This window comes from Scomber japonicus, chromosome 16, assembly GCF_027409825.1.
Source record: "Scomber japonicus isolate fScoJap1 chromosome 16, fScoJap1.pri, whole genome shotgun sequence".
NCBI classification, from domain to species: domain Eukaryota; kingdom Metazoa; phylum Chordata; class Actinopteri; order Scombriformes; family Scombridae; genus Scomber; species Scomber japonicus.
Window position 1 is genome coordinate 16,923,652 of NC_070593.1, and position 13,940 is coordinate 16,937,591.

Below are 13,940 nucleotides of genomic sequence, written 5' to 3' on the forward strand. Positions count from 1 at the left end.
AGCTGTTCATTGAGCCCATGTGAGGGCTCTGGGATGGGGCGTGGTTAACCCTGCTTGTTGTCATATGACGTAGAGTGTGACGTAGGCAGAGCTGTAACGGGCGCATATTTTCAAAATGGAAGAAATGACAAAGTTTTGGAGGGTAACAGAAGAACAACATTTCACTCCCCTCTGAGGATTCCTGCACCGACTATCCATGAACTCCGTCGATCGAGGAACATTATTACACACCCGCATGCTTCGGCGAGACCAAAACCAGGCACCATGAGTGTTTCGATAGGCGATAAGATCGAGGTAAGCTGTTGTTGTCGGGCTAACGCCTGCTGCAGGCTAACTAATCCCACTGATTTCAACTGCGTTACTGTTAGCTACATTTAAGACTGGAGTTTATCATTAACTCGTTACCCGTGAGCTGAGCGGTGTTGTTTGCTCAACATTGAGATGTTTAAAGTGCATAGAAGGTTTCAAGATCAGTCACATCTAAATGAAACGTATTAAAATGTTTGGATATGCTAATGTTTGTTAATACTGTAGCTACTGACGCTAATATCACTTGTTTCATACATCCTGGAATGGCTTCTTTCTTTGCACGAAACACATTATTAGTAATTTATTATTATTATCATAATCATTATTATTATTATTATTATTAATATTGTTATTATTAGTGTTGGTGGTAGAAGTAGTAGTTGTAGTAGTCAGTGTCAATGTGTCAGGGGTGTAACCTTACCCCGGCTCTCTTGGGACAGCGAGTGTTGTTTCTTCTCTGCATCACTTTGGTTGCCCCTCATGCTGCTTGGAAACGGCTTGAAGTGAAGTGGTCCTCGTTAGCGGGAAGACAGCCGGGATAATTGTTGGTTTTTGGTTGGCCATATGACAGCGTCAGGTGTCGGTGGCTTGTTTGTCAGTTACCGTTTGTTGTGGGAGGATTTTCTCCTGTGTGAAATCGTTAGTGGCTGGTTTGTTTTGTCTCATGTTTCTTTTAATACCGGACAGCCAGCATGTCGCAGGCAAGAGGGAATATGTTAGATCAAGTTATTCACTACTACTTTCAAAATCTCTCTGCTGACACCACAGCCAGCAGTGATGAAGAGAGTAGGTTGTTTTATGATCAGGAGCTCAGGATCGAGGTATCATGCTTTTTGAAGATTTTATTATTATTTAAGAGTTAAAATAGACCAATTTTTCTATCTAAAATAATTTTGCTATTTTTCCTCTGACTTGATTTGTTGTTTGAGAAAGCAATGTTTGTTTTTCTTCTTGTTTAGGATTTTAAAGTCCTCACCCTCCTTGGCAAAGGCTCCTTTGCATGTGTTTACCGGGCAAAGTCGATTAAGACTGGTCTGGAGGTCGCTATCAAAACGGTAAGAATCCCTCTTCCTTCATATATGTCTTTGTTAGTGATATGTGGTAATTATAGCACGCTTTACCTGCTCCAAGCTGTTGCCAGTCACTGACAGTTGATGTAAACTGGAACTGTTGGGCTATTAACCCCTAATTGCTTCCCAAGGGTGTCTTGTGGTCCCTCGGCTCCCCACAAATGGGGTCTGAACATTTAACCATCTTTGTGGATGACAGATTGGCTGTTCGCAACCAAACCTAAACACCCAGCACCAGCACTTTAACACATTACATGTTGATCCCATGAGTAGCAGGTGTGTAATCATCTCTGTTGTTCCCGTCTGCAGATCGACAAAAAAGCAATGCACAAAGCTGGCATGGTCCAGCGAGTGACAAATGAAGTGGAGATTCACTGTCGATTGAAACACCCTTCCATACTCGAGGTAATGTTGGCTGGACACATCTCATTTCTCGTGTCTGTGTACAGTGGATTTTTTATAACATTGCATGAAGTTAACATGCATATATTTGTTCTCCCTTTATATTCTCTGTGAGTTTGTCAGGTTTTCATTTTAAGACAGACAGCACAAATTGTTGGAATTCAAATCTGTATTTGTTACCTTGCAGTTACAGCTGCCCCTTTCACCCCCAACTCCCCCCCCCCCTCCCAAAAAAAACCCCCATCAGCTTTGTTTTATTGTTGTCATGGTTATGTATCGTTCCGTGAACTTGACCCTTCCTCCTGTAATTACTTTGTTCAGTATTCTAGTCACTGTTTTCCACTTCACATTAGAATTGGTCACTTTGGTTTGTTTAGTCTAGATATCTGAGTGAATGTTCAGTATTTTTAACTATTTTTAAAGCACAGAAGTATTGGACTTAGAACGTGATTTTTAGACTAATTGCTAACTGGCCAGTTTTCAAGGTTGAATGTGTCCCTAATTAATGTCATTTTAGAAATACATTACAAAATAAGAAAATGTACAAAAGGGCAGTTTTTTTCTGTGTTCTTACATTTACATGATAATACATGCTGAAATAAAGGTCATGTTTTATTTTTGTTTTTTTTTAGCTGTACAACTACTTTGAAGACAGCAACTATGTGTACCTGGTGTTGGAGATGTGTCATAATGGGGAGATGAGCCAATACCTGAAAGAGCAGAAGATTGCATTCTCTGAGGATGAAGGTCAGGCACAGTTGGTATTTAAAATGACAAAACGTATTTAACTAATACCGTGTTATCTCGAAGTCTAACTAACATGTCAAATCTATTTCCCTCTTCATAACCCGTAGATCACCCGTAGATCCGTAGAATAATGTGAAACCATTGGCAGGATTTCGTGTCATGTTACCCACATGCATTGTTTACATGTGCAAGACAATCTCATGAAAAAACTGCTTTATAGCGCTACTACAGAACAAGCACTCAGCAGGGTGTGCGTTTTTAAATGTGAATTATGTTGGTGAAGTGTTTGACATGCCTGCCTTTTAAATTGTTTCCCTTTTTTTTCACAGCAAGAAATTTCATGCATCATATAGTGAAAGGAATGCTGTATCTACACACCCACGGCATCTTGCATCGAGATCTGACCTTGTCGAACCTTTTGCTGACCAGCAACATGAACATTAAAATAGCAGACTTTGGCCTGGCCACACAGCTCAAACTCCCTACTGAAAAGCATTTCACCATGTGCGGGACACCTAACTACATCTCCCCGGAGGTGGCCACTCGCAGTGCTCATGGCCTGGAGTCAGACGTCTGGTCATTGGGGTGTATGTTCTACGCCTTTCTGATGGGCCGGCCTCCATTTGACACGGACACAGTTAAGCACACCCTGTCGAAAGTGGTTCTTGGGGAATATGAAATGCCCAGACATGTTTCTCTGGAGGCTCAGGACCTGATCCATCAACTGCTGCAGAGGGACCCCGCTCATCGGCCCAGCCTCTCTGCAGTGCTGGACCACCCATTCATGACCCAGAACCTTCTGGTCAGGACCAAGGATCCTCGTCTGGGTGATGAAGGATCCATGGACAGCGGCATCGCCACCATCTCCACAGCCTGTACCTCCTCCACCTCAGCCAGCAGCAGCAGCCGCCTACAAAGGAAAACCAGGCACATGATTGGCTCCGCCTTGCCTAACCGCATGACGCCCATCACAAGTCTTCCACAGCAGCCCAACAGCGCCTGCTTTGAGGATACAGATCAGTGGCAGCAACAGCTTCCCTTGGACAGATTTCACAGGGAGGGCAGGAGCAGGGAGGTTTACAGTGGAGAGAGCGGACAGCCTCACTCTCGCTACCTAAGGAGGGCTCACTCCTCAGATCGCTCTGGCACGCCTGGACCAGGCCAGGGGTTGAGTCACTCCGAGCTGGGGAGATGCCACTCGGAGGAGAATCTAACAGGTGTAGGAAGACCAGTCTTCTCCATGTCCTCCACTCCACACCCTTTTTCAGAGCATGGACGGCTACCCTCTCCTCCTGTTAAACAGTCAGCACAGTAAGTCGTCTTTCCATTCATCCTCTGATCACTTTTCGTATGTAACACGACACTAAAGATTTCACTTTGCTGTTTTTCAGTTCTGGGTATTCGTTATCCACACAGACGGCACATCCGCCAAGTTTACAATTTCAAGACCTGGAGGGAGTCACTAACTGGCTTAATAATGATGGTAAAAAATTGATGTGTTTCACTTTTTGATTTTATGGGCATCGGTGGTAGATTTCAGCATTGTTACCTCAGTTTTATCACTCTTTATATTTTCACCCAGAGCAACTGTTAGGTAGTTTATTGGCTTGTCGGGAAGTAATAAATGCCTGTAAATGAAATCATCTTTGGTCGATTTAACCTGAAATACCGCCTTTTATTGATCCTAAATATGAATGAAGGCATATAAATTTCAAAAATTGAAACACAATTTAAACTATACAGCTCTTAGCAAATCTTTAAAGATATTTTCTCTTCTTTCTCAGGTTCTGGGCAGAGGCCCACAGACAACAGCGCTCACAGCAGTAACGGCAGCTTTCATTGCAGCAGAGGACCTTTGGGGGTTCACAATTCCTGGACAGACAAGCCCCAAAGCCGAGGCGTGAACCCTCATCACAACGTGCACCAACTGCACCAATCCCATCCCTCCAACCCGGACTCATACTGGGAGAATAAACCCGGAGCAGAATTAAAGCTCTTGTCAGCCAAAACAAATGTGGACAAGGATAAGAAAACGCTGAGAGACGTGGTCCCGCCTCTGTGTGCGTCCAGACTGAAGCCTATCAGACAGAAGACCAAAAATGCTGTTGTAAGATAGTGTTCATGTTTTAAAAAAAATACTTTTAATGGTTTTAACTTCAGTTGAGAAATTTGTTGATGTTTAGTTTCTTTTTCATGTCTTTCTTTCAGGTAAGCATCCTAGACACAGGCGAAGTGTGTATGGAACTTTTAAAAAGCCACAGTGGTCAAGAGAGGGTCAAAGAAGTCCTTCGGATTTCGGGTGATGGCTCAATGGTGAGCTTGTTTTATTATACTACTTCTTTTCTGACTGGTGGGGGGTAAACATGACTCAAGCTTGTTGGCATAATTTAATCAGAATTTTAATAATTCTGACTCCTGTAACTCTGGTAACTTAATGTTGTTCTGATCTCTTTTAGGTGACAATATACCAGCCTAATGGTGGAAAGGGTTTTCCTGTGCTGGACTCGCCCCCTGCTCCACCAGAAGATATTCTGATCTGTAGCTATGAGGACCTGCCAGGTATGTTGATGGACTGAACACACCCAGAAATATCAGCTGGTGTCAGATGAGAAATTGTATCTCAATTCATTTCTTTTCTTTTTGTGATAGAAAAATATTGGAAGAAATACCAATACGCCTCAAAGTTTGTTCAGCTTGTGAAATCCAAGACTCCTAAAGTGACCCTTTACACCAAATACGCCAAGGTCATGCTGATGGAAAACTCTCCCACAGCAGACCTGGAGGTTTGCTTTTACGATGGTGAGTCCGATTTCTGTGACAGTGCATGAACACTGACCCTCTTTTCTGTCTGAATTATTTACAATGCTTCGTTCATGCCTGTGTTGTGCAGGGGCAAAGACCCACAAGACCTCAGAGCTGGTGCGAGTGGTGGAGAAGAGCGGGAAGTCGTACACAGTTAAAGGCGAGGTGGGGCTGAGCGGCCTGAGCCCAGAGAGCAGGCTCTACGTGGAGCTGTCCGACGAGGGCCACAGCATGTGTCTGTCTCTAGAGGCCGCCATCACGGCAGAGGAGCAGCGCAGTACCAAGAACGTCCCTTTCTTTCCCATAAGTATCGGCAGGTGAGAGGAACATGCTGTCATTTCTATACTCCCGCTGCTCCTGTTTTCCTTGTCTTTTGTCTAATATTAATATCGTCTGTCACTTTTAGGAGACCTACCAACCCAGACCCTCCGTGCCCATCATCACTGCCCTCCCACCCCCTCCTTCCAGACGCAGCTTCACCTCCTCAACCTCCACAAATCACTCCTTCGGTGAGTGTCCCTCAGTCTTCCACTGCAGGATAAACAGACAGATGATAAAGCTTTAATAGTCGGTATATTAACTGATTTTTCTCTTTTTTTAATACCCAGATGATCTCTTATGACGGGTCTGACTTCACCTCGGCCAGCCTGGCTAAGAAAAGCTCTCCAGTGCGACAGGACCTCACGCAGAGCACAGGAAAAGTGTTGAAGTCAATATTTGTGCCCAATGTTGGATGGGCATCTCAGGTAATTTAATAAATGAGTCTCTCAATATTTTGTAATAAGCTACAGAATCGTGTTTGTCAATAAAAGTTTGAAATATTTTTGTATCTGCAGCTGACGAGTGGAGAGGTGTGGGTGCAGTTCAACGACGGGTCTCAGCTGGTGGTTCAGGCTGGAGTTTCCTGCATTACTTACACGTATCCAGAGGGGCGGATCACCAGGTATGATATATAATATGTTAGAAATGTTTTGTCATTTTATTGGATTGTGAGACAGAAGTGAGGCCTAAAGAAGACAGCTAAAGACTGCCCTCACAAAAGGATTTGCATAAAATAAGTCTTTTTACACAAGTGTGCACAGTGTCCAGAAATGGCTCCAGGGGGATCTTTTATAACGTCCGTTTTTCTTCACAGGTACAAGGAGAACGAGAAGTTGCCCGAGCACGTCAAAGAAAAGCTGCAGTGTCTCTCCAGCATCCTCGGTCTGCTCGCCAACCCGACGACGGCACATCACCTACAACCTCATTAACACTTTGAGGCTAAAACATCTCAGCAGGGAACAAAAAGTAGCATTTTGAGCCTTTGATACCTTCTTTTTGTCTGGTGCTCTTGTAAATATATCTTTGTATTTCTGTTTTGTTTGTTTTTTTAAATGTACAGAAGATTATGAAAAGATTTATTTTATTAAGTAACCGTTTTGTATAGTGTCTCGATTGGCCCACTTGAACATTTTGTATGTATCTGTCATTGTTACTGTGTATGTCTCCGATTCTATGAAATGCATCAATGCTGAGGCAATAAACATCTGGAGGCTGGCTAGAGAATTGCTGCACTTTGTTTTGCAGTCTTCTCTTTGCACTTGATATATTCATGGATGACCACAATGGATCTTTGTAGAAAGAAATTAAAGTATTCAGAGCTACCTCGCAGCTTCAGTAATACATAATATCACTGACACTTGGCTAAATGTTAACATAATTTAAGTGCTAATCCTGACCGCATAAGATTAACAGTGAATTAAGAAATATTTAAGTATTACTTTTCACTGTATTCAGTTCAACCACCTGGAAAACAGCATTTACCCACAAATGATAATTTAAAAGAGTAGAGCTGAATTAAACACAGCCAGTTATGGTTTCACATGTTTATTTTGCCTTGTTGTTTTGGCGATTTGATTTTTTCTTTTTTAAAAAAAGGTCACAAAATTGTGGATTCCTTTCAATTACAGAACTGATACAAAACAACATACTGTACGGATGTAAGCCTAGGCATATATACACATACTGTACAAGACGCCCAAGGGGTAAACATTCAGGTGGAAGCTGGGAGCATGACAATACTGTCAGGGGTTGCAGAAATGACCAAGGGTAGGATTAACCATTTATTTCCCATTTAGAAGCACAATAAAGAGCACAACATAGGACACATATACTGGTGTACACAGATATCAGCCTTTTCAACATAGACAGGGTTGCACCCTTGACTTTTCCCCTTGCTGCTAGGTGAGGAAACACCTAAATCGGAAAGGGATGTGAAAGTTTCCTCTGAGCTTGCTGCCTCATTTGACACCTTAACATGTTGAAATTCTGCGGTTGTTAATTCACCATGGACACACATAAACTGGAACTGAAATATTCTCATGTATGTATTGTGTCCAGTGAAAATACAGTTTTCCAAATGTCAATGGTGTCCCTTCAGTTCATGTCCCAGAGAGATGCTGGTGACATGGCTGCAGTGACACTTTAAGAATTTATTTACGATCACAGAGGAAGGGTGAGTGAGAGGGCAGTTGATTCCCTCGGATACTGATGGGAGAAACTAAAACGGATTAGGAGGAGCTCTTTGGGACAAGAGAAGAAGCGGCAGCAGGCTCAGAGGAATGCAAAAATCTGTATGCACTGATTTGGCAGGTTGGCACGCATTCCCACTAGATGCTAGAGGGAGACAACAACCACAAGATCATCTGTCCCTTTGACACCACCTTAAGTTTTGCTTTCTAACCTGACCCACCCTGCGTTTTTACTATTCCTTTAGTAAATATCCACCGTTTTGTTCAAAAACATTGCGTGCTTTCATTTATATAAAACATTTTTTTCCCCATAAAATCTCAATAAAATAAAGTTGCTCTTAGTAGATGTCAGGACAAAGATATTAACAAAATTGGAGTAAAAAAAGTCTCACAGTGAACACTGGGAACAAGAGCTGGACTCTCCCCGATCCACTTCCCCCCCCTTCCAAATGATTTTAACATGTGACACAAATACAGCAGCTGGGACAGAAGACACGTCAGAGAATTAAGCTTAAAGCAAATGAACTGACTGGACTGCGAGTCTCATTAAACTGCATTTTGTAAGAGTAAAGAGTTGCACTTCAGATTGAGATTAAATCAAACGGAGACAATAAAGCTGAACAACTTCCTCAATCATCTAGTTGGAATTTAATGGTTGTAATTTCGTCTCATTTAATAGCCACTGGGCTCGCTCCAAATACACATTTTACCTGCATTTTAGTAGAATAAATGACTGATGAACAAAATGAGTTTAAAATTGAGATGTGATTAAGTGACAAATCTCCACAGCAGCCACATGTCATGGTGATGGGTCAAGTTTGCCTCAGGAGAGAAGTTTGCTCACATTACAGACACAAGCATTGAAGACACTGTTTAAAAAGGAGAGACTGTTTACGGAGACTTCAAACCCATGAAGTGATGTGAGAAATCTCACCAGATCCCACTGGAATTCTGTAAATAAATCATGGAATTCTCTGAAAAATATCCACAAACACAAGCGGAATGTGATCCTTGTCTTCCTGCGCTGGAGCGACTCAAACGGGGGACGCAGTTTCTTTGTTGAACACCTAACATCCAGCGTCTGACATACAGTAAAATACTCACAGACCTATAAACATTGGCGTAACAACAATAATTAAAAAAAAAAAACCCAAAAAAACAAACTTGGTCACATGGTCATGAAGATTCACTTTGTCCTACGCTTGAAGTAAATTTGATGGCACTCGGAAAAAGTAAACGGCTTGCCCCGTTTGTTCAAACAAACAATACTCGAAAAACTATCTTGTCATTCATGTCATTCATGTTCAGACTCATCGTGTCCTCTGCAGTCGGTTGGCCACAGTCACATAGCAGCCTGGGATCTGTGGAGTAGTGTTCAAACGCCTGGCCCGCCACCTCATCTCCCCCTCACTTTGTGCAGAGGAGTCAGTGGTATAGACCAGAATACAAACGCACACATCACTGGCGAGGTCCGTCGCAGCGTAAACGCACCTGTTTGTGTGTACGTGTGTGTGTGTGTGTATGTGTGTGTGTGAGATACAAGGGATCATAACATTGCACATCTAGTGGCACATCTTTCTCCAGTCCTGATTCGGCTGTTCCTGTTAACTACCTCATCTGGACCCCCTTTCATTACAGCAAACTCACACAAGAGAGAAAAATAAAATCAGCTATTAGGCAAAGTTCCTAAAAGTTCACATTACAGTACTGTTAAGTCTCATTAGACGAAACGAAAAATACAAAAAGGCAGAGAGAAAAAGCTTACACCCAATCACCATCATTTTCAATAACTATATAGGAAAAGGTTTGTTTCTGATTAGATATATTATCATCATTAACATCATAATTATTATGATTATTATTCATTATTATTGTCATCATTGTCGTCCGTTTTTTTATTTATTTTTTTGTTCAGGGATCAAACGGAGTGGGAGCTGGGGATCAGTCACTGGGAGGAAGCCTTGGTAGCTATCGTTGAGACACAGTGCTGCTGGAAGTTGGGGGACATGGCCGAGTTGCAGCCAAGTCTCTGACGCGGGCCCTTCAGCCCTCCGTCGCCCTCTACGATCCAGGGGCTGCTGCTGGCATCTTTACCCAGCATGCTGCAGCAGCCAGGGGCCGGCGGGGCGGCACTGGGTACTGTGGTGCTCACAGGCAGGCCTTTGGGCTGCTCACTAGCGGGGGCGACGTCAGGGCTTTGGCTCTGAAGCACGCTGCTGATGTGGTTCAGGAGGTCGTTGAAGAACTCCGGAACACCCTCGTAACCTGTAAACACACGAAGACATTCAGTGACATTTAGACAAATGTGTACTAAATAGGACAGTATTATGATTGAGTACATTACTACCAATCATATTGCTGATTATATTTCATCAAGCTTGTATTCAACTAGCCTGATAATAAGCCTGAAATGCTATTACACCTTACTTTATTACTTGAATCACAGAAAAACAAATCTGACATGTGTGCAGCATTTATATTGCCAGAAAGAGATCACTTTGCAGCAATCTTTCAATTTTGACAGAAGTGTTGCTTTACTCCAATCTTTACACATGTAGTACACATTCACATAGAGAAGATGCTGGGATAGCACACCTTTGGAAAAATGGCCACAGACACACACATATGTTTGTCTTCATATCCTTTTGAGGACACTCATTCATAAAATACATTCCCTTAACCATCACAATTAAATGAATCCAATTCTAACCTGGTTTTAAACCATGTTTTAACCCTCAAATTGCCCTTTGAAATTATGAGGACCAGCCAAAATGTCCTCACAACACAACTCTCCTCAGTGCTGGTTTTCAATGGTTCTCTCAAAGACAGAAAGACATGCACAAGTGGAGCACTTGTTTATGACAACAATGGAAGACAGGGTGAGACAGCAGTGAGACTTCTTGTTAAGCAATTCATTCACTAAAAATGCTGTTAAAACCAACAGAATCATGAGAGATTTAAGTGTTCATATGTCTCAAACTGTATTTCAACAATGTAAATAATATTGTAACACTGCATGTTAAGTCAATTACACATACACATAATGAACTTATTCAGGTGACTGTAATTTGACAGTAGCATGAATTAGTGGAAGCCTGCAGTCCATGCTAACAGTGAAAAAGATCTAGCGCATGTTTTGAGATGATAAAGAGGTTTCAGGATGACACAAGTGACAAAAGAGATGCACTGGACCCTGCAGTGCATGTTGCATGACAGGATTACATCACTGTGTTTGTATAGCATGCACCGGAGTGTGTCACTTGAGAACCAGGTCACTCCACCAACCCAATCATTAACGTGAAACTTCCTGTCCTCTTCATTATGTCAAAACCAGAGAGATGACTCAGAATTTAAAACACATCGTTGTGCCTCACTCCACGGTAACACACTGATTGTAACTTAAAAGTGCATGTAGTGGAGCATAAGGCAACTTGATTAAATACCCCCCTGGACGTGAAAAAGCGGCTGCACCTACCAGGGAATGCATTGATGTCAATGACGGCATGTTGGCCTGTTAAGTTGTTGATGATGACGTCAATGCCAAACAGGGACACACCCAGTGCCTGTCGCAAAGACCTGGACAACTCTCTCATGACATCGTCGCTGGGTGGCTGAGACACTCCCTCTACGTTCTCTCTCTAAGAAAACATAAAAATATTAAAGCATGTCTGCAACAAATCTCATTAAATCACACTGGATTTCAGTCGGGGACAGTTTTGACGTACCGAAGTCAAGTCTGAGGATGACTCCGGTTTGGAAACATTGTGGCTGTTGAAGAAAATGGATTTCCTGTCTGAAAAGGAAACAAAGAGCTTTGATGACAATTGCTTTTTTAAAGTGGTCATTTCTCATCTCAGGCACTAGATGGCAGCAAAGCTCAACTGGTTTCTTGAACCCACCTGAGCTTCACTGGTTTCAACACCTGATAAAAGAAACAGGAAGCTGAAAACTAAACCACTGGAGCGTGACTTCTTTTAACCATTAACTCATAACTATGTAATGCTCACCAGGAACAACACAACATATAACTTATGTGCCTTGGGCGAGGGCTTGTCTTTGAACAGTGATAAATGTTGACAGGATTGATTGCTTAATGTATTGCCCCTTTTGTCTCTGTTATCACTGTAATGATTAACATTAGTGTTAGAGAGAAGGAAGAGGGGGTGAGGAGTGGAGAGAAACAGTAAATTCCATCACTGTCCAAATAAATATGCTTCCTCAGCTCATAGAGGGGTCATGGTAATGAAGTGTGAGGGAAATGGAGTCCTTCATTCCCAGAACCAAACACCAGTATAACTCAGATAAAAGCATTTATTCATGTCTCAAAACAGACCCTTTCTCACACCTTGATATTTAAGCTCTGTCCTTACATAAACACTAACCCCTACCTTCCTTTTATCTTCATAACTCCCTCATTCCTCCAGCTATTCCCTTTACTTACTGGATACAAAACAGCACATATAGCTCCAGGCTGCAGAGCATGATGATCTGAATGCTGTGCAGATGTAGCGCTGTGGTGTGCTGCTTTATGTGTTTGACAAGGGCCGAGCTTTTCTGCTGTACCACTCAGCATTCCAGGCTCAAAGCAACTGTTCTCTCTCTCAGCGCTGCTACACAAAGCAGACTACTCCACCACTGGTGAAACTGCTTTGCATGGGGGCCTCGGCTGTGGCATATGCAAATAATGATGGTGTAATTTGTATCGGGAACCCTGTATTCAAAGCTGCATAGCGGGCAAGACTTCTGACATATTTATGGTGAAATAAACCGCTCTTCTTGTTTATTATCGACATATTGGACAGCATGTACCGACAGGGTAGAGCTCAATTGTGCTCTACTGCACCCCTTAAAAGGGCGAATAGGTTCAATCACAGGGACTGTAAAGCTGTTTTATGAGGTCTTTTATTGGGTAATTTAGGAGGAACCTTGCAACTTGTACAGTCTCGCTGGTGTGGACTTCCCTGCCTGTCTCTCTTTCTGACTATTTATCTGTGTCCTCACCTGCCGGTCCAGCAGGGAAGTTCTTGAGTGAAGGTCTCTCCACCACAGTGTAGGAGTCTCCTACCACAAACACCTTGTAAAGCACTGCGTTGTGGTTTATGAAGCTCTGGATCACACAAGGAGGCTTCACGTCCTTCAGGTCCTCTTCACTGAAGATAATGGCCATCTACGGACAGGAGGACATACTGTGAATGCTTCTTAAAATGTAAAATATTCATCAATTAAAGTTGTTCAAAGCAACAGCCAACTTTCAGACACAAGTCTAGTTAAAGCCTAACTTAATTCAGTGCAGTGAGTGTGGAGGAATGGAGTTTATTTGACCAGAATGACTTAACTGACTGAGTATTGATTTCAGTTGACACACACAGATACACGAGGTAGGGCAGTTTATCTGATTTTGTTGTTTGGACTCCACTTAAATGACAATCCTCTGACAGGACCAGTGTTACTGCTTACGCAAAACAAACTGTGGGGAGGGTGACCTCTGTGGCTTCTTACCTCATGGGAGTTGGTTCCATGAGCCACCCGTGTTTTGCAAACTGTGGAAGAAATAAAGGCGAGGACAAACAAGAGGATTTAGCAAGGTCACCCAGCAGTGATGACACAAAAGCAGAGGACAAAACTTCTTCCACTAATGTCTTTTCTTACACTTTAAGAAACATTGTATCGATCATTAAGTAATCCAAAACTAAAATATCAGAATTTACATACTAAACATTTCATAGTACAATTGGTACAATTAACGGTGTAATGTGAGTCTAACCAACCTTCAAGGACTCTGCGTTATCTAGAAAACTGAGACTTACTGAAGGGGAATGTGAGTCCGTGCTTCTTGATCTGCTCCAGCACATCTGGGCTGCACTCCGTGTTCAGGACCATGAACGGAGGAGAGCAAATCCTCTCATCTAATAAAAAGAGAAGTAAAAGAATGAAGAAGGGATCGGTAGAGTTACAGAGAAAATATTTCAAGAGGTCTTGATAAAGTTCAGTTTGACAGTGAGAATAATGACAGAGATTATTTTTATTTAAAGGATTTGTATGATAATTCAATAAACTGCTTAGTCTATCAAATTTCAGAAAAAGGTTAAGGATGTTCATC

General features: G+C 42.4%; 2 protein-coding genes across 3 annotated transcripts in view; one reads left to right on the top strand and one right to left on the bottom strand.

Annotated features, from left to right (window-relative positions):
• Nucleotides 1–124: 124 nt before the first annotated feature.
• plk4 (polo-like kinase 4 (Drosophila)) lies at nucleotides 125–6,764 on the top strand. The gene is made up of 15 exons (XM_053335682.1): nucleotides 125–294; nucleotides 1,269–1,364; nucleotides 1,689–1,784; nucleotides 2,414–2,528; nucleotides 2,858–3,839; nucleotides 3,920–4,011; nucleotides 4,313–4,635; nucleotides 4,737–4,841; nucleotides 4,985–5,087; nucleotides 5,178–5,327; nucleotides 5,419–5,647; nucleotides 5,737–5,839; nucleotides 5,939–6,076; nucleotides 6,167–6,273; nucleotides 6,466–6,764. The coding sequence occupies exons 1-15, from the start codon at nucleotides 265–267 to the stop codon at nucleotides 6,578–6,580; spliced, it is 2,784 nt and encodes a 927-aa protein (XP_053191657.1). The 5' UTR covers nucleotides 125–264; the 3' UTR covers nucleotides 6,581–6,764.
• A 655-nt stretch (nucleotides 6,765–7,419) lies between these two features.
• The window catches only part of itpk1b (inositol-tetrakisphosphate 1-kinase b), a 28,595-nt gene continuing 22,074 nt past the window's right edge, over nucleotides 7,420–13,940 (bottom strand). For both annotated transcript variants that reach the window (XM_053335931.1, XM_053335932.1), the window contains exons 6-11: nucleotides 13,648–13,746; nucleotides 13,340–13,380; nucleotides 12,842–13,007; nucleotides 11,566–11,633; nucleotides 11,316–11,478; nucleotides 7,420–10,105 (exon numbers count right to left, since the gene is read on the bottom strand). In XM_053335931.1, the coding sequence (XP_053191906.1) occupies nucleotides 9,786–10,105; nucleotides 11,316–11,478; nucleotides 11,566–11,633; nucleotides 12,842–13,007; nucleotides 13,340–13,380; nucleotides 13,648–13,746 (857 nt within the window). In that variant the 3' untranslated portion in view covers nucleotides 7,420–9,785. The remainder of the gene's footprint in view (nucleotides 10,106–11,315; nucleotides 11,479–11,565; nucleotides 11,634–12,841; nucleotides 13,008–13,339; nucleotides 13,381–13,647; nucleotides 13,747–13,940) is intronic.

Coding starts and splice junctions, on each gene's coding strand:
- plk4 (XM_053335682.1), top strand. CDS start 265: ATGAGTGTTTCGATAGGCGATAAGATCGAG. Junction 1,785..2,413: donor AACACCCTTCCATACTCGAG/GTAATGTTGGCT, acceptor GTTTTTTTTTAG/CTGTACAACTACTTTGAAGA. Junction 3,840..3,919: donor CCTGTTAAACAGTCAGCACA/GTAAGTCGTCTT, acceptor GCTGTTTTTCAG/TTCTGGGTATTCGTTATCCA.